The following is a 25027-nucleotide window of genomic DNA, read 5'->3' as shown; positions in this document are numbered from 1 at the left end:
TTCAATCCGTATTTAGATTTGACTTCAATCTGAATCCCAACTTCGTTTCTATACTTCGAATCGTTTTACTTGCCGTGATGCCAGCTAGAAATAGCAGCAACCAAGCCATAGTTTGACTCCAATACCCTCAGTATCTACATCTAAATTGCACTCCCAATCGCTTTTAGCTTCCACAATAATGCCAGTGATATTCCCATTTGAAATTCCACTCAAAATCCACTTTCCATGCCCAAACTATTCAAACAATCAATGCCAGTTCCGATGTATCTAATGCCGTATCATATTTCCACCACATAAACATAATTAATGTTTGCGTATCTGTGTGTGCCACAACTTGTGTGTGTGTGTGAGTGTGTGCTGGTATTCGTGTGCCTCGCTTTGCATAGCTCTCTGTGTGTGTGTGTGTGTGTTTTGCGGTGACACTGAAACGCGGTTTTAATTAATAATTATCATTTTCTGTCACAATTTCATATTATTTTGCGGTGGTTGAAACCCCCTCCCGTAACCACACCTTTAAAGCTTAATCTAGCTTCTATTTTTGCTATCCTGCTCGATTATGCACGACCACATTCCGTGGCTTTTACCAGCGTGGCAAGCGTGTCATAATTTTCGACAGACCGACCTTTGCCGCAATCGAAGGACGAGCGATAAAGAGAGAGAGTGTGGGGCACACAGGTACATACATGGCTGCATGTGGCAGAGATACCAACCGCCGTGTGACAGAGTGTCTGCATAATCAAAGTGCTATGCAAATAAATTAACATCGAAATGCATACATCGCAATCGGTAATCGGCAATCGTAACTCAAGCAATTAATGCTCCCCTCGTGCATCTGTGTTTATTTGTTTATTTTCGCAGATATCCGACGGGCAATTACCTGTAATCGTTGAGCGGCGGTGAATGCGGGTGGGGGCAGCGGCGCAGTGCCGAGTGGCAGACGATTTATGGTTGCTGCCCCATTGCGTGGTGCAGGTGGTTCGGTGGGTGGTGCGTGTTGAAGCGTTTTGGCATGCGTGCGATGACACAACGAAGAGGGGACTGAGCAAGCTAAGAAAGACTAAGCCCCAGTAATCCCTAGAGTCAAAAAATAAACTTAAGGCAAAGGCATATTAGCTGCAAGGTACCAGAGGTGCAAAGGATCAAGCTATCGATGATATAGCAGATCAATTGGGAAGCAAAAAGAGCTGCAAGAACTGCAGCAAAACCAATGGGATGACAAGTACGTTGTCTTGGGCTCAATCAGAGTCAAGGAAAGTGCTTAACACCTTTGAAATATTATGACAGAAAGCTCTTTTCCAGTAAGGCATTTGTTGATGGTTATTTTTATGTTTAGGTAGCACTTCTACAATATCCCTTGAAGTATGAGAATTCAACTCGTATCTGAATTAAGTATCTGAAGTAAGAAACGAATCAGCTTTGTTCACAGCTCTTGTTGTTAAATCTATTCTGTGGAGAATCCCATACAAATGGGTTTTCCCGCATTTACCACACATTTATATCTCGATTCTAAATATTTCCCTCACAGCACCACTTTTACCTGCATTGCAATCAAACATTGCCCTAAATCACATTCAAATATATTCTCATTTGCCTGCAAATACGCTCTAATGGTGCTCGCTCCCCCATTTCCTACCAAGACCCCTAAAAGCAGGCTAAAGCAGGTTGCCCCATGACTAAGGAGTTGGGTAGTGTAGGGATGCCTTGGTTGCTCTTCTCTTTGGGGGGCTACCCAAGTTATCCGCAACCCTTCACAAGTTTCCGCCGCAAGGTTCATTTTACCCTTCAGCGGAGGCCAATCAAACATTGAACTCATCGCCTCATCGAAAGAGCGCTGGTGCCAGTGCCGTTGCCGGTGCCAGTGCCTATAAATAGAACATTTTAGAGACAAACAACTGACACGAGCCGGCAGCAGATAGGGGATGGCAGTAGGGGCAGAGGAAGGGAGTGTAGGAGCCCCTAGCAGTGGCAGGAAAAGTAGGAGAAGGACTTTGCTCCTCTGCCGTTCGCGTGCCATTGAAAAACAATTGTTTTGTCAATATTTTCACAATTTTCCCTATCGGCGGGTTTTGATCTGCAAGAGGGGGGTTTGCGGGGGGTTTTGGGGTGCAACAAAAAAATTAAGCGAATGACGAAATTTGCGAATTACAGGAAAATAGCACTCCTCGCTCGGTCCACACCAAAAAGCAAACCCAAAAAACCTCCAACAAAAGTGTAACAGAAAGTTTTCCAATTGAAGGCGCCTCCAAAACACACCCACAAAAGGGGCATGGTAGGGTGTGAGACAGGGCTTGACGTTGATGGAGGTCTGCCACTGCCCCTCTACCCCTCTCCACCCACGAGAAAAACACAGCAAAAATGGGAGAGGGAGAACTCGAAAATTCTGTGGCCCCAGCGGCTGTTGTTTTGGGGTGTCATTGAACTTAATTTTGTTTTTCTTTTACTTAACCGCACCCCTCCCTACCCCTACCCACACCCACAACCCCCTGAAAATTGTGCCCAACGTTTTATATTTTTTATTTTTTATTTATTTGTGTACTTTGCTGTGCCACCGATACTGAGCAGCCCAAGGGCCGTCCAGCAAGTTGTTGACTTGCACCATCCCTACCCCTCCCTCTCCGCTTCTCAGCCCAAAGGAACAGCCTACACCCCCCCTTTATCCACTCTCCGGATGATGAATCTTTATGGAAAGCAAAGGCGAAGAAAAACGTGAAAAATCTAGGGAGATGTTGTACGCAAACAAAGCAACAAAAGAAAACATGCAAAAAGCACAAAAAAAGGGCAAACAAAATAAAAGAAAAACTTTGGGCCCCGAAATGCTGTGCACTGATTGCCACAGAAAAACATTTTTCCGGAACCACGAAGCAGAAACGAATTCATTTTTGATTCCGAATTAGTTTTTGTGTCTTTTTTTCATGCAGAAATATTTGAAGGCAAACAAATCAAATGCAGTTCAATTTTAATAATCTTAGAATGGAAATTGGGGCTGTTGCGGCTGTGGGTAAAGGTGGGAAATCCTCTAAGAAAAGGTACATGGAAACCTTCCAAAAAAGGCCGAGCTGTGCAGCACTCCTGTAACCTTTGGCAACGGCCTCTGCTAATATTTGATGTTCAGATTTTTTGGGGTTTTTCCTGAGGCTTTCTTGGGGCTTCTCTGTTGGTCTTTCGCTGGTGTTTTAGGCTCTCATTATACACGATACCTTTAATGGCGGTGGAAAAATACTACGAGTATGACCTTCCATTTATACTTACTCAAAAATAGAGTACATTTTTGCTGCTTCGAATTCTGTTTGCCTTTTTCTGTGCTGCCATCCAGGAACTGTTTTTTCCATGCACAGAGAATCCTTTACATTTATTTACTGTTTGGCAGAATCGTTTACAAATGAACTTGCACACAGTGTGCATTCTTCTAAAGTTATTTAATAATTTGGTAAACATTTTCATTCACTCCGCAATTGGCAGCGGTATTCAATCGAAAATCCTGTCGGCTTCTTTTGCTGATATTTTTGCATTTTGCGTTCACAAAAGAATACAAGAAAAGGTCAAAAAACAAGCAACAATTCGATGTTTTTATCGTGTGAGCGAAAAACTCAAGTTTTTCGATGTGCAAAATAATTCGATTGCATCGGGGACGGCGTGCCATTTCCGCGAATTTTTGGATCGATAAATTCAATGGCTAACCAAATTTCGTGTGTGATGTGTGAAGTGAATGTGACATGATGCCGTCGGAACTTTAACAACAAAAAACGCTTTTTCCTGCAAAAATTCTCGTACTTTTATTTGAGCAAATTCTGCAGTGAAAATTATTGCAATAAAATGAAATTTTATTACTTTTATTTGAGCAAATTCTGCAATGCAAATTAATGCAATATATTGGTAAAGCATTCCTTGTGCTTACAGCTTCCTCTTAGTATTTCTTTACTCTTTTTTCTTACCAAAAACCCGACGCTGCAAAACGCTTTGTGGTCGACAGTCGCATCCTTAAAGTGTGAGGCCAGAGTTTTTGGGTGTTTTCTCTGTTGTTTTCTTTGCTGATTTCTCTGCGTTAAGGTTAAGGACAAAAACGCAAGGCACTTCCTGTCAAAAAACAGAGTGGGGAGACACGGTATGTGGGTGGCCTTTTCAATTTTTAATAGCTTCTGGGTGTGGGAACAAAAAAGCATTTTGCACATACAGCAGAAAATATAATTTGCTTCTGCCTCAGTCGCTGCCGCTGCCCAAAAGCACTAACAATCAAACACTCAACCAGCAGCCAGCAACAAAAACAATTACAACAATGGGAATTTTAGCAACAAAATACAACATGAAACATTTACAACAATGGCAATACAACAACAACAACAACAACAGCAACAAAATGACAAGCTAAAGCAATTAGTTTAATGTGATTCCGTCTTCCTGCCTGCTCAGAGAGCGAGAGTGGGAGTGAGAGAGAGAGAGAGATGAAGCCTGACAAAGTTTTATGTACCACAAATGAAATTATAGTCGCAGTACAGTCACTCACATACGTATAAGGCTGCCTTGGCAACCAGCAGCCAGAGGGGCTCCCTCGCAGCAGCAATTTAAGCGCGTGGAGTGGAGTCCGCCCCTCCTTCAGGCAAAAAGGAAAAAAAAACGGTCGCCTCCTAAAAGCATGCTACACACAGAGTGAGAGAGAGATTTTTGCCGCCTCTTTGGCTTTCTGTCGCTGTCTGTCCGTCTGTCTGCCACCTGACACCGCCTTATCTTTGGGGTCTCACCTGCTTCACTTTTAAACATTTTAACTTTCCCCCCCACCAGCCCACGCCAACGACTTTGTGGCAGGACAGCAGCAGCAGGCAGTCAGGCTGTGAGGCAGCCAGCGAGCGAGCGAGCGAGCGATGCTGTCATGCACATTAACCAAATAGCTGGCGCCTTGATTTGATTATCATGTTTGTGTAGATGTGTGTGTGTGTGTGTGTATCTAAGAGTGCCTTAGTGTGTGTGTGTGTGTGTGGCAAGATTGCCATTTGACAAGCCACTTCCGCACTTGCCACTGAAGAAAGTTCCAGCCAAAGTGGAAGCCTGCCAAGAAAGCTTTGTCATTGCTGTGGAATGGCATGGAATGCCACAATTCATTTTGACTAGAAAGTTGCTGGCCTCCCAGGAGCTAAATGGACACTTAAGAGATGCAGGTGGCGGCAAGGAGGGGGCAGGCAGGAGGCGGGAGACAGTTCCTGGGGAGTTGCTGGAGTTGCTGTGGGCTTTGTGGGGTGCGGTCCATGTGTTTTCTATGATTTAGTTGTTAGTGAAACACTTGGAAATATTAATAATAAATAGGAATTGAATGGCCAAACGTTGTATATAAAACAACAACGAATCGAGGATTCAATCTGAGTAAAGAAACTTATTTAAAAAATTAATTGGCTGTGGATGCATGGTAGGGCTTGAATGCTTCAACATTTCGAGAAGATTCTTCACAAAAAAAGGAGTCCAAGGTGCGGAAGTAATGGGATTCCTAACCCAAAGTATTTTGAGGTACTGAAAGATAAAAACACAAATATTTACGAGTTCCTTAATCGATTTTTCAAGGCATAGAATGCATTTAAAACTTGAGCATACATTTTTAAATTTACTAATTAATATAAGAATTATCACCCAAGGGTATTCCATGGACACACAGCTTCCACGAGTAACCTTTTTGATTATCTTTTTGCCGCTGATGAACTTTCCAACTGGCGGATAAGCATCTCGCCATCAATTGCCATCGCTGGCTGTTGGCTGCTGTCACTGCTGCTCCTCTCTCTACGGATGGTCGTTTATCAAGGGTTAACCTTTGGGTTCGCTGCCAGGGAAAACATATTTTGACGGGCGCTTTGATTTATGCCCCATACCCAGATCATGCCCCTCCTCGAAAATGTAGGGCAAGAGGCAGGGCACTTTTTTTTAATGTTTTTCTGCTGCTTTTGTCGCATGCATGATTCATGGAGAGAGTCGCCAGGGCCAAGGGAAAAGTCACTTGAAAATCTGTTTGCTGTTGTTGTTGTTGCTGTGATTTCCGTTGCGTAACCCCCCCTTTCCCTTGTGGGGTTAACATCTGCAAATTGCCTGCAATAAATTTGCTCCCTGTTTTGCCATAAAACACTTAAAACGATTTGCAAAATAAAAAGCAGAAAGAAAAGCGGCAGAAAAGCAGAGAAAACACAGCCAATGGAAATGAGGAAAATCGAAGCATTTTGCCGTCGGTCGAGTAGAGGGAAGAAGAGAGGGAAGCAGCTCCATAATGCGATAACAATTTTCGATATTGAATCGAGATCCGTTTTCCACAGAGCAACAAACAAACAGAGAGACAGGCAAACGAACAGAAATGAAAATGCTTAATTACTTCCCCTTTTGGCTGCGGCAAATTTATGATTGAACAAAACTCAATTTGGAAATGTGGAAAACAGAAAACGGTAAAGCAGAAAAGCAAACAGAGGCAGCGTAGATGAGCATTTAAGGTCGCAGTTGTGGATGCTCTTGAAAAATGAAGAGTAGGATTTTGTGGGTAGATTTTGCATGCGAGTTTGCAGGAAATTTAATGGATAAAGATATAAAAATTATGGTTTTGTTCATTCGTCTTTTAAATATGTTGGGATGTAACATATAAAGCCCCAATATTAATGGAGCCCTATGGCATACATCTCTGCAAATGCTTAACAATTTTATTTGCAACATTTTTTTCATGAGAGTTTCAAGCGAAATTAATAGAAAAAGGTCTTGAAATGTTAATTTATTGATTACTGTTGGGTGGTAATTATGTTTCTTTCTTACACAGAATTGTTAAAAGTGTTGATAAAGTGCTCCAATATTAATGGCTGCCCTTTTTGAGAGCATAAATTTCGATATTTCCATAGCTTCCACTTCTGGCAATTTTATGCGCAGCTGCTACCTTTGGTGCACTGAAAAACATCGTCTAAAAACTGCAGGCACCACTTTAAGTGCTACTACAAGAAAATAGAAAATAGCTAACAGAAAATAGACAAGAGAAAAAAGCAAATAGCAAATAGAAAATGCCATGGAAAATGGCTAAATAAATTCTCGTAAATTCAATTCTGTTTACCAAAAAAGCAACAGCACAAACAAATGACTTCCTTTCGGGCGGGAAAAACTTTTTGCATTCATGCGAGTGTGTGTGCGTGTGTGGGTGGGTGGGGTAGCTCTGTGGCATGCCTCTTGCCTTGGTTGACTAAAACTTTTGCCTTACATTTTCCCATTGTGTGGCTGGCCGGGCCTGGCTGGCTGTGTTTTTGGTTTTTGCCTTCAGGAGTTTCACCGAATTGGTTATGACATGGCCCAAAAGAAATTATCAAAGAATTAGTGGCGCTGTCACGTGTCCCTCTGCACCGCTCTCCCCCTACCCCTCTTTGCATCTAAGCATCTGAGTATCTACATATGCATATCCGAGCGCTTCGTTTGAGTGGCTGAAGCTGTCATCTTAGTTGTCCTAAGTGGATTACAACTTGTACAACTGGCTGCAGGAACCACTCGTAGTGCCACAGACAGCAGCGGCAGAGGCAGTTCTGTTGATCGGTTGAGCCACTTGAGCGAGTGTGACTGCTGCCATAAAGGTGGCTACACTGAGGGAAAAGAAAGGCATTGCAGAAGGCAGGAGATTGGAATGATAGAAGGTGGATTTTTAGATGAGTTTTGGAATGTAATTAATGTGAACATTTAGAAGAATCAATGAAGTGATAGAAGACAGAAAGCACTTCAGAGGGAGAGTTATAAATTGTGAAAGTAACCAACCCTTAAAGCTATTATTTCCTGAGTTTATGTTGAAATAATTGTTCAATTGTTTGTATGTGTTTATATGAATTGCTGAATATTATTCCTCCACAAAATGTATCTCCTAAAATGCATTGCCTAAGTTACTTAAAAGACATTTCTCTTACCCTTTCATGCTGACAAATTCTCCGCAGTTTTACAGCTCTAAAAATGATCAAAACTCCATCAAAATGTTGGGCATTGATAGTTCATATCTTTATGCATAAAACAACAAAAAAGGAAACCGTATATTCAGCACTTAAAAAATGTATTTTATTCACCAAAGATCTTTGCAGTCTTCTTCCCCATTTAACTCACTTTTTGCCGCTCACATTTCTGTGGCTTTATGCCTAATTTTAGCACAAACTTTGTTGCCTGTACGTCCGAGTGCTCCGAGTCGAATTCGTATTGTTCTCGGTGCACCGGATGTCGTGTCTATTTAAAGGCTTTTTTGGTCTCTGGCTTCGGGTCGAAAGTTCGCTGGCAGCTAATTGAAAATTGAAAAAAATACACGAGCGGCAAATTAGCGTAGAGGGAAGCAAAGAGTTTCGGGTTGGACCTTGCCTGAGATGCGAAAAAAAACTACAAGGGGAAACCAAAGCTACACAATGGCCAGCCCAAAAATAGGCAAACAAAAGCAGTCAGCAGAGGGGGTTGGGGGTTGAGGATGAAACCCTGAATGAAGAGAGACGACTCCGACTGGACTGAACCTCGATGAATGAATGAATGTTTGAATGAATGGAACGGTCGAATGAATGGGAAGCCTGACCTTTTGGGCAAAGGTTCGTAATCGGTCAGCGGCAGACAATGGCTGAGGGAATACTTTGTGGAGAGAGCTGGCTGAGGGGAAACGCTAATCAACTAGGGAGTATCTTTAGTTCTGGCTCATTTGCAAAGGTACAGCGAGGACACAGAGAGAGAGGAATGAACCTTTCAGGGGTTTCAATCCCATTCAATCGATGGCTTAGAATGCAACCAACTTTTTCGACATGCAGCTAAAGCTTTCCCCATTTTTCTCTCTATTTTTGCAGGAGCAACGCGACACTGGAATTTTAATCAAGGACCGCAGAAATGCAGTCAGAAGCAAGTCAGGCGCGTGGCACAGATACAACGCGGCACTAATTGAGGCACGGCACGGTCAACGCGACCACGTCCACGTCCAGGGCGAGGACTAGGACCAGAATCATGGCTTCATTTGTATGCAGACCAGGAGCATTCAGAGCAACAAGAGCAACGGAAATGCAGAGCAGCGGCTAAGCGGAAGCCCACAGCCGCAGCAGAGGAAAACAGAGAGGGGAAACCGAGGAAATAGCAGAGGGAAAACACAAAACGCACACAGAAAACATCACCAGCAGCAGCAGCAGCAGCAGCAGCACAAAATTACAGGAAGAGGATTTGGATTTGGATTTGGATTGGGATTGGGATTCTGATTCGGCTGCAGGATGATGAGCGCCGGGGGTACGTACATCTCCACCGCCAGCGTGGAGGTGCCACAGGCGCTGCAGGATGGCGAAAAATTCATACGATGGGATGATGTGAGTGCAACCAAAAATTAAGTTACTGTAACTATAAGTGGGGGTAAGAGTGCGGGGAGGAGCGATGTATGAGTGCAATTTTTAGCAGAATTTTGGCACATTTTGGAGGGATATTCGATGGATTTTCAAACGAGTTGAGTGGAAGTTAATAGAGGATTGAAGGTTGCTGATTAAGTGATCATTCAACATTATTTAGATGGCAAAAAGAAAAAGAATTTGGTTGGAGAATTGTTTGCTATAGAAGCAGACATGCCGCGACCTCAAGATACCCGCCACAAATCGATTGAAGGTCTCGCTGGGAGAGAGTTACCTTCATAAAAAGCTAGAGAATGAGAGTGAAAAGACAGCGGATGGGCTCCTATTAATGTTCTTTTATTGAAATATATTCTATGATTTTCTAAGACCTTTCCAAGTTCGAATAATCATTAATATGCTGATTAATCCAACTGTTAAACGCATAAACGGACGTATAAACCGAAGGATACTTTGTCAACGTGCAGGGCACATAGCCCCAGGAGACCACGCCCACCTGGTAGGCGGTGCCGTCGGCAGAGCGACTGATCAGCGGACCGCCACTGTCGCCGTTGCAGGCGCCGTCGGTGGTGCCGGCCTTGTGGGTGCACACATTGCTGTCCACCACATTGCTGTACTCGGGCATGGCCGCCAGGCAGGTGTCATAGTCGAGAATGTCGACATCGAGCTTCTGCAGCGTGTCGGGCAGTCCCTTGGAGCCGTCCTTGCCCCAGCCGTAGAGGGTGCCGCGGGTGGTGCCCGGCAGCTGCTTGGGTGGCAGCGCGATGGTGGAAACGGGCGCGAAGCCATCCCGGGAGTGGGCATTCAGATCGAAGGGCGTGTCCAGGAAGATCAGAGCAATGTCGTAGGGCCCCGCTGTGCCCGGGTAGCTCTCGTGGATCAGCTGGCGACTCCTGCTGACCTCTCGCACTTGGGTGTCCTCGGGATTGCTGCGACTGTGGCCGGCAGCCACCGCCAAATAGGAGCTCTTCGTCAGGCAGTGGGCGGCGGTGAGCAGAACATCCGCACGAATGATTGAAGCAGCGCAAAACGTAGCTCCCTCTGTGGTCTGCAGGGAAACGATGTAGGGAGCCTCCCCGGGCTGCGCATCGTAGCCGTTGATGATGCGTCCCTCCGGGAATCCTGGCTGGGCGATCGTGTGGGCCGACACTGCGGCGACTGCGAGGGCAAGGAACAGCACAAATTGTCTCATGGTCTCGGCTGTTGGTTTGTGTTTGTTCCACCAGTGGGTTTGGCATTGATTTTTATAGGCTGCAGGGATCTAATCTTTTGTTTCCTTATCGTTGCCCGAAGATACTCGCAGATTTATGAGCCTTGGGGGGCAAATAAAAGTGTGGCACCATCCACTACACATCTATCGGATATCTACCTCACTTTGGAGTTGCTCGCCTAATTTGCTCGCCTAATTTGCTCGAGTGTCGCATGTCGAGTCTCTCAAGTTGTCACTTGAGTTCGAAGCAAATTATCTATAACCCTTCAAGTGATAAATCAAAGTGTTAAACTCTTTAGATTGTTTTATTGCCATCTCTTCAGGCACGGATAAGATACGTGTGGGCGGGCATGAACTTGGGACTTCTTGGGAGAAACGTGGGGGCAAAACTAGTCTGCAACATCTGTAAAGCTAATTATGACCTTCGCAACAAGCTCCAAGGAGTGCAAGTCATATCAAATATCACATATCAAAATAAAGGGAGAATTGTAGTGGTCAAAAGATATTTACTTCATATAATTTTTGACAAGAGTTTTCTTAAGTGAACAAATTTATTTAACATTTAAAACCGAAATTTCCATCTAATTAAATCACAAAAATTGAAGGAGAAGAAAGTGAAGAGCTCATATTTGATCAGGATAAATCATTGCAATCGGTTAATGTTTATAGGGAGAATGACCAAGAATGTGGGGTGCCTCGGTACTCCCTCTTAATACTTCACCATGCAATCTGGCGCTTCCACTATCTGTGGTACACCCGTACCCCCATGATTACTGGTCATGTCTAGGTACTTCTAAAGCAGGTACTTTCTCATAAAATGGGGTACATTATTTCCGTTTAATTAGTGTACAAATCAGAGCTTTTTCCCGCGCTAGCTTTCCCATTCAGCGCCCATTCCCTAATCTCTTTGATAAGAAATATACTGGAACTGGCACCGGCACTCTGCCCCTGATTGGCTCTATCAATGGCACACGCCTCCACCGAAAAACCGTGGCCTTTCCAGTCACGATTACTGTTAATAGTAGCGCCATAAATCCAGAGACAAGCTGTGTACTCGATGGATTAGCTGGCAATGCCCAATCATGGCCATAAATTAGCTGGCAAACCCATGATCAAAACGTAGACTTTAGACGAATGCATTTATTTCACCATCCATCAGTGGTTCTTCCATCAACTTATCAATGGATTCTCGTAGCGGAATCCCTCGGAAGTTGATCTACAAGAGTGGAACTCAATCCCTTTAGAAGAGAGTGTAGTAGGCGGTCTGCTTGGCCTGGATCCAGTCGACGTAGGCGGAGACGCGGGTGTAGACGGAGGGCAGCTGGGCGAGTCCACAGGGAATGTAGCCCCAGGAGACGATGCCGACCAGCTCGGAGGGCGCGTTCTCGGTCTCCACGACCAGAGGGCCGCCAGAGTCACCGTTGCAGGCGGACACGCTCTGCTGCCGGGAGGAGGAGCAAATGTTCGTGGGCTCCAGTGGGGCAGTCTCGGGCAGGGCATCGGCGCACTCCTCGTAGTTCACCAGCTCCGTGGTGACAGTCTGCAGGGTCTTGGCGGCGGTCAGAACGTAGGACTTGGGCTGTCCCCAGCCGTACAGGTGGGACTCTCCCTCATGGACCTCCTCGCGGGTGGGCAGGGCAGCGGGCTGGACCCACTCGTTGAACACGAAGGGTTCGCTCACGTGCAGGATGGCAATGTCGAAGGGTCCAACGCCGCCAGTGTAGGACTCGTGAACGCGGCCAAAATCAATCAGACGCTGCTGGGTCAACTCATCGACCAGGGCGCGGGTGTGCAGACCTGCGATGGCGCTCATGTTCTCGGGATTGGAGATGCAATGGGCAGCCGTGAGGATCCATTCCTTGTTGATGATGGTGCCGCCGCAGATGTGCGAATGCTTGTCGAACTTGGTGGCCAGCGAGACGATGTACGGGGCAGAGTGGGGCTCCGCCTCGGTGCCGTTGATCACGAAGCCAGTGGCAAAGCTGGGGATCAAATGAGCGAACTTGTCGCTCAACTTGCCAGCCTGCACGGTGGCCAGCAGAGCCACCAGAATACTCAAAGCAATCACAAACTTCATTCTGTGCGTGTCGAAGGAGTTGGAATAATGTTTGCCAGTGCCGAGGTTTGCCTCTTTTATAGTCGAAATCCGCCGCCAGATTAGCGGATAGATTTATGAATGGTATCTCGAATGGCCTGCGATTACACGCGGCTATTCTTATGAATCGATTGGGATCTGCACTGCGATAAGGTTACGTCGCGGATTATGGGTTTTGCCCTTGAAAGCTGTGCGTAAACCCAAAGCTGGGGCGAGTGAGTGAGAGTGAGAAAAGGAGGACTTTGCAGTCAGGCTTCTGGCTTGCACACACGTGGAGCTCAGGCTTCATTAGAGCACCTGTGGAGGTGGTGGAGGGGCTTCCACTTTAGAGCTCCCAGTCGGCGGTGAAAGGCTTTAGAGGTGAAGGGCTTCCCGCGTTAGTGCCTGCCCCTTTAGAGGTGCGTAATGTGGCCACTGAGGTGTTGACAGCGCAGCGCCACAAGGTCGCCAGGGGTCCAACTCGCTGCCACTCGCTGGCATGAAAGGATGCTAAAAATATGGCAGCAGAGGCAAAGGCAGAGGCCTTATGGACCACTGGCCAGAGTCCGGTTACTGCTGCGGCGGGCGGACTAAGCCAATTAAAAGCACATTTCACGGCATACAAAGTTCTCGATGGTTCGCTCGCTGCCTGCACCCCGACCAAACCGGACATCAACCGCACTTTTGCGTAAAAACATTTTTAAAACAACAACAAAAAGGGAGGAAAAAGAGGGTAAAGAGAGGGAAACTAGAGGCAAAAACACACAAACAGGAAAACGCGCCAGGGCGGCAGCCAGCGCCATGTGGCCTTAATGCCACTTTGAGAGCCAGTTGGCAGACGGCAATTATGGATGCCACGCAGCATTGGAAGGAGCTGGTGCAGCAGGGCAGGACATGATGCAGCAGGGATATGCAGTGCATGGAAAAAGGGGTAATTGCATGGACAAAACACCCGGCAAAGCCATCTTCCATTTAAGAGCATTTTGCGGTGACATTAAGAAGAGTTTCCAATGCGTTTCAATTAGAGGCAAAAAGTATTGGCGCAAAGGCAAGCGAGTTTTATGGGTAATTGAGGGACTATCGGAAAGATATTAAAACGATAGTTTAAAATCTAAATGGGTAATGCTTGGGGTCTTCTATTTGCTATTGGTAAGAAAGAAACACAATCCAAAGAGTCGTTTATTATGGTGAGAACTTCAGTTGGTGTTATGTCCATAGACTTAGCTAAATACTCATCTAAAAAAATTGGAATAATCGTCGAATCTTGGAGCTGAAAGTGCAATTTTCTACAATATATTTTTGTGCAAGAGTTAGTAAATCTTCTGGCATGATAATACTCCAATGGGGCACTTGAACAAAGTCTAGACAATTCCAAATATCGTCACTCTCTTCCGTATATCAATCAAAAATAGTTTAATCTCTTTTCTAGACATCGATATCTCTTCCACTTTAAGAGCCAATTTCTTATCAAAACTCAATCAATTGCGATTAAAGATAGCTGAAAAAGAGCACAGCAGGCAGTACTTTTGGGTAGTTTAACTCTTTAGGGAAATACTCTCCCACTCCCAAAAGAATTGCCAGTCGATAAGGCTTCAAGCTAACGACTATATAGGTCTGAGGGTTTTGCGACATTCTGCTCAGAAATGTACATGCAGAAATATTCCAAATTGTGCCATGATTTTGTCAGGAAGAATTATCAGAGTGAATTCTCAGGACAAATATTAGTTTGAGTCATAGCCTTTTATTAGACAAGTATCCCTTCAGATACGTAATCTTCTTTATGATAAATATGATAGAATATAAGCTTGAATGTTACCGGAATAGTTACTAAGGCCTCACGCGGAGATACCTTTCTCCTTTACTCGTTTGAAAGCATCAATATAAACCCAATTTTTCGATTGGTAATTGCCTGAAAATTTCTTTCAAACTGACAATTATCCTGACAATTCCCTTTAATTGATTAAAGATAAGATGTATCGATTAAAGATACAAAGAAAAGAGCAAAGACCTCTTCCACCACAATGACAATCCATATATTCTGCCACTCTTTACTTCCCCAGACCTCCTCCAATTCATTTGGGAATTTCTCTCTCTCCCAAAAGCTCTTCTCTCTGATCGGCGCACTATAAAATCCTCGTCACTCGATCGCAAACCGTTTAGACCTATCGTGGTTCCCATCGTGGCTCCATCTACGAGTAACCAGTAATCAGTAATCTTACCACAAAAATAGTTTCACTGCCGTAAAATGTTATCGCTGTTTGTTCTGCTGCCAGTTGTGGCACTCGCTGGCGCCGCCTCACTGCAGCCGCACATCCAACACCTGACAGCGCGGGAAACTGCAGTAGAATCCCCCGTGGAGATCTCACCACGGATCATTGATGGCTACGATGTGCAGGGTGTGGACAATGTGCCCTACTTGGTATCCCTGAGCCTCACAAGGGCCACCTACACGCATCAGTGTGGCGGAGTGCTCATCGCCAAGTCGTGGATTGTCACAGCCGGACACTGTGTGGAGGGAGTGCGCAGCTTCAACGGAGATATCCTCGGCATGCCCGTCTATGCGGGTGTCAGCAATCGCTCCAACGTAACCGTCGCTCAGGTGCGCCATGTGGACTTTGCCTCCGTTCATCGTTCGTTCAATGGCAACGCGGGCAGCGACAACATTGCCCTGCTGCACGTCTCCCAGCCATTTGTGTACTCTGCTCGTGTCCAGCAGATAGCCCTGCCCGATGTGGAGGAGGATTACGCCGGCAAACTGGTCACCGCCTATGGCTGGGGCCTCACGGACGTCGAGGGCGATGAGTTCTCCAAGCAGCTGCAGTACGCCTTTGCCCCGCTGCTGGAGAACTCCCAATGTGAGTTGCTGCTGCCAACGGATGCTCCTCTGACGTCCAAACAGGTCTGCTCCAGCGTCAAGACCTGCTACGGGGACGGGGGCACTCCGCTCGTCTACTGGCCCATCGATGGACCCGCGGAGCTGGTGGCCCTCGGCTCCTGGAGCTACATGCCCTGCGGCTATGCCAACCGCCCGACGGTCTACACCGCTGTCTCCTCCTATGTGGGCTGGATCTATGGCACCATTGCGGCCTATTATCAACTCAATTGAAGGCGGCCCTTCGAATAGATCTGTTTGCGTAATATTTGTGCATTAAATTAAAGTCTTGTGATGAGTGTGTGATTATTGCCATATCTTATCGCTGTAGGAATATCTACTGTATTTTTATTGCCCGATAAGTGGCGTATTGATTGCTGCGAACAATCCAACTAACTATTTATTGATCAAGTGATCGACGATTCATGTTCAACAATTTACGATTAACGATCAACGATCAGCGATCGGTAAGCACAGCTGCAAATCAGGGTTGAATGAGTGGCAAATGAGACACGAGGCAGCAGCCAATAGATGCCCGAGAAAGTAGAAGTAAAAGTGGAAGTGAAAGAAAACTCAGGTCAAAGGTCTCCAGCAGCTTGCTCCTGCCTGTGTCTCGCCGCATCAATCTGCAGTCAATTCTGAGCTCTCTCAGCAGCCACCACCAACAGCGCGACAGACTTTGACGAGTGACTGACTTTGGCTGATGGCTCGTCCCTCAAGCCTTCACCCAACCCCAAACCCCAACTGAAGGCATCTCTATCCCCCTGCTCAAACTTCAACAGCAGCCCAAAGTTGTGCCAAAAACTTTTGCTCAGGTGCCGTGCCGTTGGTTGGATGGGGAATACATATTTTATGATATAATTTGCATGTAGTTTGCACAGCCAGGAGCAGGCACAGGCAGCTGCTTAAACTCAGTCTGCTCCACCGTTTTGATAGTTGCCACATTTGCATACTGCTGGGGCACACCTAATGCACTTTGGGGCAGAGTCAGGCAGGCAGGGAGGGAGGGAGGAACTCTCTCTGGCAACCCTTTTAGGACTGTCGTCAGTCCCTAAGCATGATTGACAATAGAACGAGGGAATGATGTGTGACAATCGTCAGCAGCAGATGTGACAACACATATTCCGTATCCTGTAGCTGTGGCACAGCTGCCTCATTCCCCTTCCTCGCTCTTCCTGCTGTGTGGTCCTGTGGTGCTGAGGGAGTCCTTTGACAGTTGGGAACTGATATCCAACTGTTACATCAATTGAATTATGCATGCAATCGCTTTTATCCTAAACGCGCACAAACCAATAGATACACAGATCCCACAGATACAGCTACAGACAGCACTCTGCCGCTGCTTTTTTTTGCTTTTAATATTTGAAAATCGTGTCAAGTGGCAAGTCGCTCGTCGCCTCTTTGCATTTATTGAATTTCCACAGAATTTTGCGCATATTGAAAACGAATTAACAAAGTTTTCTCGCTCAGAACTCAATTAGTTTTTCCCGTATTTAGACAAACAGGAGAGAACGGAAAACGGATAAAGGAAAAGCGGAAAAGCGAAAGCAAGCAGCATGCAGGACAACACTCGAATGGGGATTCCAATTAGCGACCGACAGCGAACCCTTTTTTGGCACAACGAAAATCTTCAGAAAATATGCGACTAATTGAAAATCCCCACAGCTACTCCCCACTCCCACTCCCTCTGTCCCTCCCCTGCCACTCTCCCACACACTTTTCCTAGGGGCCATTGAATCCGAATGAATGTTTTCAATTTCAATTATTCCCATGGCAGTGGGCAAGGGAAAGTGTTTTCTTTCCACTTTGGCACCTCGAAGGAGAGTTCATTAAACCCACCGAAAAATACAATACCCGCCAGAGCAGAAGGGATAATGAACTCGGCAAAATTAAACACGACAAAGGGGAAAGAGCGAGCGGAGGGAGGAGAGAGAAGTATTTTCATTTGCTCATCAATTTTTGGCCATAATAACCGAAACATTCGCCCCCTAATCTTAATGGCGGCCAATCCTTTGGGGAGGTCAAGGAATGCCACAAAGGAGCGAGTCCTTCGAGAGGTACTTTGTTGGCTGAAGATACTTGCGTGACCAGGACACACTTTTCCCCTGCCCACTTTCTGGCACAGACATCCATCCAGTCATCCATCGAGCCATCCATTTATTCGTCGCTCTTTTGTTGCAGGTTATTCTAGCTGACTTTTTTGGGCCCTCAATACACACAATGTCTGGATAAACATACATTAAAGCTCCGCAATTTAAGGCTGAACATTTAACGCATTGTTTCAGTCGCTTCCCAGAAAATAGAAAGTACTGGGAAGTGAGCGATACAAAGGGTAGATTTGGGATTGGAATGTTCAGAGACACTTGAAGACTGATCGTTTGTAGCTCTTTTTTTTTGAAGTGTCTAAAGGAACAATGATCTATGGGAGATATATGTTAAAGTTATGACTAAAACTTGCTGTATTTAAAAGAGAGAGAAACGACGAAGAACTTACCTGCTCATTCTTATCCTAAACTTCGAAGAAAAGTGTCTCATTTGGTTGTAGTTTTCATGAGTGCTTTAGCATATATTTAAGATTATTCTGCATTAAATTTGACAATGAATAGAGCGACTGGAACCAGCATAAACTCTCATTATCTTCATTTAATTTCGTTGCCTAATCCACAGTCCCACTGGAGGTTATTTTTGCAATTGCCAAGCATCATCCATGAGCTCCATAATAGTTGCTAATATCTCCATAATTTAGGAATAAATTATGCAATAAAAATTATGAATAAATTGGCAAACTGACTGACAAAAGAAAGGTTATGCATTCATAAATTAAACATAAATTCTGTGTCTTTGTGGCTCCATTCAAAACCCATTACACCCACTCTACTCCAGGGTATCCGCAAGACGCGGAAAAGACATATTTTGCGGCTCGCAGATTGCGTCTTTGCTTATTTGCATGAATATTTCAAAAATACGAGTAAAATATTTCACTTTTGGCCCGAAATATTCCATGGCTGGGTGGGGTTGCTGCTTTGTGGCACATCTGTTTGGCATTGCCACACACACGCACACACACAGGGGACTGTGGGACTGGGAGCAGGCATTTTCGCATACTTTTTCTTTGGTTTTTATGAATGAATGAATGCTTAAATATTTATGGCCGCCCCATGGCGGAGGAGGCTCATTTAATTTGACTTAAATAATAAGCAGAAATAAGCAGATGACAGACGATAGGCAATGGGAGTGGGACTGGGGCTGCCTGCACTTGGGGACTGTCCGCCGCCCTGCACGATTGGCGAGCCATTCGAATGAGAAATTGGCCAGAATAAATTCATTAGCGCGGCAGCTCTCACAGTTCAATGAACCCCATGGACTGGGGGAATACTCACACATGACTGGGAGGAGTCTGTGTGTAATTTTTGTTGTTTGTTTGTTTGTTTCTTTATTTTGGACCCGAATCGGGGGCTGTTTCAGTTTCAATTATCAATCTTAATTCATTTCTGGATTTCCTCTCAATTTCTCTTCCAGGACTCGGGCACCGGCCTGCCCGTCACGATGCGTGTGGATGCCAAGGGCTTCTTCCTCTACTGGGTGGATCAGAACAACGAGCTGGACATACTGGACATAGCCACCATAAGGGATGTGCGCACGGGACAGTATGCCAAGAAGCCAAAGGTGCGTATACGTTATGTGGTGGGAAACTCGCTGGGAGGAGAGTTGCTTGCTTCCTCGCAGTCACAGGCACATGCTGTGGGTGGGGGAGAGTAAAGAAATATATTTGTCTGGTTTTCACACGCACAATAGAAGGCGGAGGCGGCAGCAGCAGCTGGAGGGTGGAAGGAGTGTGCACACATTGTATGCCCTGCCACGAAGGATGTTATAACTTTTTCATGATGTGTAGAGTTGGGTAATCGACTATGTCGGGTCCATGAACATCCTGCCAAGCCACACTCCCCTCGCTGCCGTAGCCGGAACATGATGAGTTCTCCCCAGGGACATGCCTCAGCCCCTCCTCTGATATCTAATCGCATATTCAATGCAAGCACGAACCATATCACAGGCACACACACAAAGTGTGGCAGCCACCTCCCCGCTACCCGGTACAGGTGTGGACTCACTTTTTGCTGGACATTTTTCGGCTGCATAAAAACTTCTCGAAATGTATTCCTGCATTTTAGAAATTCTCTCTCGAGAGAGTTTCAAGCGCACCAAAACTCCAACACTAAAAAATTGTTGGCTCTTCTGTGAGTTTTATGGCGAGTGAAACATCCACCACATTAAATCACATTTCTTTACCTTCCGTGTGGAAAAGTGTGGATTTCAAGCACTCAATTCGGAATGTCCAAGCTCCTTGCTACTTCTAGGGAACATTTTGTGCACTTTAGAAGGTCTCTGTCTCGTCCCCATGCTCAAACGGAAATATTTTAGTACTTTACTTTTCTCTTTGTATGACAATTTTGTTGCTGATTTAAGTCTTCAGCAAATGCTAAAGATTACAAATTTGAGAGCTAATTTGTAGCATTTTAAATCACTAGTTTGTTTCATTAACGAGCACGAGCTCGTTTGTTTCATTATTTTCTTTAGCTAAATTTAACTGGAAATTATTGAATTTCTTGCCATCTTTTCCTCTTTTTTTGTAGTTTTGAACACATTTTTTCTGTCTTTTTATCTTTGTCAGCTGATGGCCAAAATAAAGCTCAATGTAGACTTTTTACAAGCACACATTTGCGACACTTTAATGCAATTATTAACTCAATTTTCCCTGCGGTTTGACAGGCGCTAATTGGAAGCTGTGCAGAAATTGTATTATTGATGTAATTGGCATGTGTTCTAGCTAAATAGAGCTACATGTGTCTCGACATCATGATATCTGGTACCTTTTTCTACAGAAAATAAACTCAAAAGTTGTACTTAAAAAAAATTATAAGTCATGCTGGTAGACCGTGACTCTGCTTTACAATTTACCTAATCAAAAGGCAACTTCAACCTCCGAATTGATCAATATTAAAGCTCAAATATATCCCACTTTTTAGGTAACAAATTCTAGCCTCAAAAATTACTCCGCAAACTCTACTTTAAGCAAGAAAAACTGCACCAAAAATATTCCTAAAATTAAGTTAAAAATGTTTAAGAGCATACAACCGCTTCTCTCCCGTATTCCCTCGTTCATTCTTTTGCATATTTTTGTGGTCTGATGTCTGTTTGCTTGTTTATAGACAAATTTATCAAATCATTAATTATATTGTTGACGGCGGTTTGGCTTTTGGCGTTGCATGCAGCAAGCAGCAGCAAGTGCAGGTTGATCCCCAATCTGTGTGTTGGATTTTAGAGGGCGATGATGACGATGGCTGGCGATGGCGATGGCGCGTATATCTTTTGTGGATTACGAGCTAATAAAATGTTTGGGCCAGCAATTGAAAGCCAATTACGGGTTGAAAGGCGAACAGATTTCCTTAGAGCCAATACCCCAAAGAAACTCAGGCAGGGAATAGTGCAGGTAATCCTCCTGCTGCTGCTCCTCCTTGCTGAATCTTTCGCTTAGTTTTTGTGCAGCCAAGTCACGTGCGTTTTTTCCTTGGCATCGGGATTTCCATTTTCCATGTGTGTGGGTGTGTCCTGTGTGTGTTCTCCTGCAACAGTTTTTTTCCGTAGTGCCAGTTTTTCCTTCCCATCCCATGCCCACCCACTCCGCACGATTTTTTCCCGTTTTACACAATTTTCTTTTTCATGGCGTGGCTCTGCCTCTCTCCGTGTGTGTGTTTAGCATCTGTGTGTGTGTAACCAATACATTTATCATGGCAATGACAAGGCAACATGCTTTCATTTCCATTGGATTTTGCCTGGGTAAAGCGTTTTATGTAAGCAGCGGGAGACGCAGCTGCTCCTTGGACCAGAAAAAAGTCATTGGAAATCGTGTCTAAGGTCGCAATTCCATTATTGAATTAGGTTCTCTCTCCCATAAATGTGGGGCAATTATTCAAGCAGCAAAAGGAAGTGCTGCAGTGCGATGGGGAGGGAGGGAGAGAGCTGAATCCTTGAGGCACCTGCGTTTGCCTTGCTTGCAATTTCCTTGGCTTCGCGCATTGTCCGCTGTGTAAATCATGGGCGCCTGTCGCACAATTCCCGAGCAGAGCCTAGAGCCACGCCCATTGCCCCAACTGATAATAGTTTGCAGTTTTGTAGCTTTGTAGCTGCTGTAGTAAGCGACAGGCGGGGAGACAGACCCAAGGCCACAGTCAAATGAGTTTTGTTTTTCGTGTTTGTGTTTGCTTCGAGCAAACGGAGGAAGGAGCAGAAAAGCCAAAGGAGAGACCAGGGAAGAGACGGGAGAAGAGGAGATTGTTGCATTAATTAAATGCACAGAACAGAGAGTGGAAGCAACGCGTGGGCGTTGGCCACGCCCAAACGCACACAGAGGCATACACGACCACACGGACACATACGCTGGAAAAAACACGCAGACACCAGTGGACACCAGGCAAATATGTGATTAACTCGAAAAAGTTGCAATAAAAAAGGATAAAGAAAATGCAGGGAAAGGGAAAGCAGAGATAGAGAGGGAGAGGGACAGGAAGACTAAGAGTGGCAGCAAGAGTGAGTGCAAAATTGTGCATTAATTAAAAAATGCATAAAGAGTCCAGTGAATCGAAATGAACTGAACTGGACTGGACTGGACCACTGTGGAGAGCTTTATTAAAAAGCGCTTGGCGAAAAATGATTGAAGGAAATGGAAATGGGAATGGAAATGGAAAACGCTCACTAGAGAAGTGAATAATTATTGGGTGAAAAAAGCGAAATTTACAACAGAGAAGGGAGGAATATTTCAGGGAAATGAAAGCACAGATATACAGACTTAGAGCTAAGTCTTCAAAGCGAATATTCCAGCAAAAAAAACCAACAAGAAAGGCAAGAAAAAATCTTCAATCTTATGGTTATTCAATGCTATTTAAGATCATTACAAAAGAAGAACAGATTCAAGCACAGAATGATAAAAGTCAGCGACAGGAGTAAGAGGATAAAAGAAGGTACAATCCATTGAAAGCTGCCTTAGTCCTGGATAAAGTCCACGGCAGCAGAGGAACAAATTGCATTCTTATACAGAGCTCCTACCTGGAGAGATCGTGAGAGCAACAGGAGATGGGCAGCAGGAATCCCGAAACCGTTCCTCAACTCTTTTCTGGCATTTCAAACGCTTCACACAGATGCTGCTTCAGCCGATTGAGTCTCCTGTGAATGGCTGTGCAGGAGACGCGATTCTTGCGACTGCAACGCCTCAGCTGCTGCTGCAACTGTTGCACCGCATCGATCTTGGCCAGCTGATCCTGCAGCAGCGGGTTGCCGCAGAACTGATTGCAGCAGACAATCGGATCGCACTTGTGCTGCGTCGCCAGGTACTCGGCGGTGCGGCATTGGACATACTGGCGGTGGCGCATCAGCTGGAGGTACTCCCGCTGCTGGCGCTGCTTGTCGCGTCGCCGCATCTCGCGGATGAGCGGCGTGTCCGGCTCCTTGTCGCAGTAGTTGCACAGCTCGCAGGGGCAGTCCTTGACGGCGTCTTTGCCATCACCATCACCATCACCATCGCCGCCTTCGCCACCACGTTTCTTGTCCTTCCGCCCACCTTTCTTGCCCTTTTTGCCGTCCTTGTCCTTGCCATCCTTGTCCTTGCCATCGCCATCTTTGCCGTCGCCATCTTTGCCATCGCCATCCTTGCCATCGGTGCCGGTGCCGGTGCCGGTGCCATCCCCATGCCCCGTGCGGCTGCCGTGCGAATCGAGCGTCGTTCGCTCCCGCGAGGAGCGGCGTCCATCCTTCCGCCTGCCACCCTCACCGTCGCCATCGTCATCGAGGTCGCCTCTGTTCCCCCTGCCGCCTGTGTCATCATCGTCCTCCTCCATCTTTCTGCCGCCATCCCGTCCGTCGCCCCTGCCACCCTTGCCTTTGTCTTTGTCCTTGCCGTCAGAATCGTCGCCAAAACCTCTGCCCCCTTTGCCACCCTTGCCGTCCTTGCCGTCACCGTCCCTGCCATCACCACCCTTGCCACCTTTGCCATCACCATCCTTGCCGCCCTTGCCCTTGCCATCGTCGTCTCCATCGCCACCCTTCCCGTACTTCCCCTCCCCGTACTTCCCACCCGTGCGGCTCTTCCGCTTGCTTGTGCTTCTGCGGCTACCCCTGTCGCCCCCATCGCCGTCCTTGCCATCACCATCCTTGCCAGCGCCATCTTTGCCACCGCCACCGTCGCCATCTCCGTCAGACTTACCCCCGGCACCGCCATCAGCTCCCTCGGGCACCATTTCGCCACAGCCCTGAGTCGGGGGATCGCCCGGCGCCTTGCAGCACTTCTCGTAGTCCTGGCAGATTGTGTTCTGCTCTCGACTCTGCTCGAAGCAGCGCAGCATCCGCGCGTACAGCTCGTCGTAGTCCTTGGGCTCCTCCTCCGTGGATGTCTGCGCCGCCGCCAGCTCCCGCCTGAAGGCCTCGTCGATGGCCCGCGGATCCTCCTTGTACTTTTTCCACTCGTAGTCCGTGCACTGATTCTTGGGCCGATCGCAGGACAACTGACACATGGGATGCCGCAGTCCGTGCTTCCTGGGGGTACGCTCCATGCCCAAGGCGCTGGTCAGGGGTATGGGAGGTCCTCGCTTGTCCTCGAAGGGAGGACTAGTGGGGTCCGGTGGCGGACAGTGCAGCCATGTGAAGGCATAGTTGGGCGACAACTTCCGCTTGATGGTGGGCATTCGTGCCAGCTGTGACCTCAGACACTGACGATTCAGCACGTAGGCGCCAGTCGGCTTGGGTTTGGGTTTCCTCTGCGGCTTTGCCTGCTGCGTGGGCTTCGCCTTCACGCCGCTGGCTGCCTGGAGGCTCTTGGTCAGCGCTTGATTAAAAAGCACCGCCTCGGGATCTTGAATGCCACCGCTGAGGCCGTACCAGCCGAGTGTCTCCTTGTTGGGACTGTTTGACCACGCTTCCAGCACGTTGTCCTTCCGCATGTCGAAGAGTCGCGCACAGCCGGTGGCCTCCAGGGAGTCGGACATCCACTTCATGGTCTGCTGCTTGTCGCACCGCGAGATGGGCGGACGTATGTTCGGGTACGTCTCCGCCTGCTGGTATCTCGTGGTCTTGCAGTTCTGCTGTCGCATCCAGTCGTAGATTGTGATCTCCTCCAGCGGCATGCAGCCGGCGTACACCGGTGGCTGCCCCACCGACTTGGCTGCATCATTCTTATTCTTTGTCATTTCTGCAGAGTGTAATGTGGGAATATCCTGCTTAAAACCGATTCGGGTCCAAAACAAACAAACTTATTTTTTAGATTTTAAAAACGCAAACATTAAAAACCAAAATTAAAATTACACTCTCTGAAAATTTAGATGTTGGAGGCTTAACACATGATTTCGAACTGAATTTGAGGAGGGTTTACCTTTGACAGAAGTTAAAGTGTCAGCGAAAGACAGGGCGAGAGTGGAAAGTCAAGGTGCACTTTGTGTCGGGGGAAAATGTTTCCTAAAAAATAGTTGGGAGAGAAAGTTTCAAGAGCTACAAGAAAG

General features: G+C 46.3%; 5 protein-coding genes across 10 annotated transcripts in view; 2 read left to right on the top strand and 3 right to left on the bottom strand.

Moving 5' to 3' along the window:
* LOC117901149 (1-phosphatidylinositol 4,5-bisphosphate phosphodiesterase classes I and II) overlaps positions 1-25027 on the top strand; it is a 53136-nt gene that overhangs the window by 11273 nt on the left and 16836 nt on the right. For all 5 annotated transcript variants that reach the window (XM_034811794.1, XM_034811795.1, XM_034811797.1 and 2 more), the window contains exons 2-3: positions 8793-9296; positions 19005-19151. In XM_034811794.1, the coding sequence (XP_034667685.1) occupies positions 9204-9296; positions 19005-19151 (240 nt within the window). In that variant the 5' untranslated portion in view covers positions 8793-9203. The remainder of the gene's footprint in view (positions 1-8792; positions 9297-19004; positions 19152-25027) is intronic.
* Positions 9651-10562, bottom strand: LOC117901159 (lectizyme-like). Its single transcript, XM_034811810.1, has one exon. The coding sequence runs from the start codon at positions 10519-10521 to the stop codon at positions 9694-9696; it is 828 nt and encodes a 275-aa protein (XP_034667701.1). The 5' UTR covers positions 10522-10562; the 3' UTR covers positions 9651-9693.
* Positions 11660-12633, bottom strand: LOC117901158 (lectizyme). Its single transcript, XM_034811809.1, has one exon. The coding sequence runs from the start codon at positions 12614-12616 to the stop codon at positions 11780-11782; it is 837 nt and encodes a 278-aa protein (XP_034667700.1). The 5' UTR covers positions 12617-12633; the 3' UTR covers positions 11660-11779.
* Positions 14781-15780, top strand: LOC117901157 (trypsin-2). The gene has a single exon (XM_034811808.1). The coding sequence runs from the start codon at positions 14859-14861 to the stop codon at positions 15717-15719; it is 861 nt and encodes a 286-aa protein (XP_034667699.1). The 5' UTR covers positions 14781-14858; the 3' UTR covers positions 15720-15780.
* On the bottom strand, positions 19087-24876 carry LOC117901153. Of its 2 annotated transcripts, XM_034811803.1 has the most exons (2): positions 23740-24775; positions 19087-19224 (listed from the first exon to the last, which is right to left on the bottom strand). In XM_034811803.1, the coding sequence occupies exons 1-2, from the start codon at positions 24716-24718 to the stop codon at positions 19163-19165; spliced, it is 1041 nt and encodes a 346-aa protein (XP_034667694.1). In that variant the 5' UTR covers positions 24719-24775; the 3' UTR covers positions 19087-19162. The 2 variants fall into 2 exon arrangements, with proteins under 2 accessions (XP_034667694.1, XP_034667693.1); XM_034811802.1 differs by lacking the exon at positions 19087-19224 and having other exon boundaries at positions 22601-24876.

This window comes from Drosophila subobscura, chromosome U (genome assembly GCF_008121235.1).
Source record: "Drosophila subobscura isolate 14011-0131.10 chromosome U, UCBerk_Dsub_1.0, whole genome shotgun sequence".
NCBI classification, from domain to species: domain Eukaryota; kingdom Metazoa; phylum Arthropoda; class Insecta; order Diptera; family Drosophilidae; genus Drosophila; species Drosophila subobscura.
The sequence above is the reverse complement of the archived record's forward strand: the minus strand, read 5'-3'. Positions and strand labels throughout refer to the sequence as shown.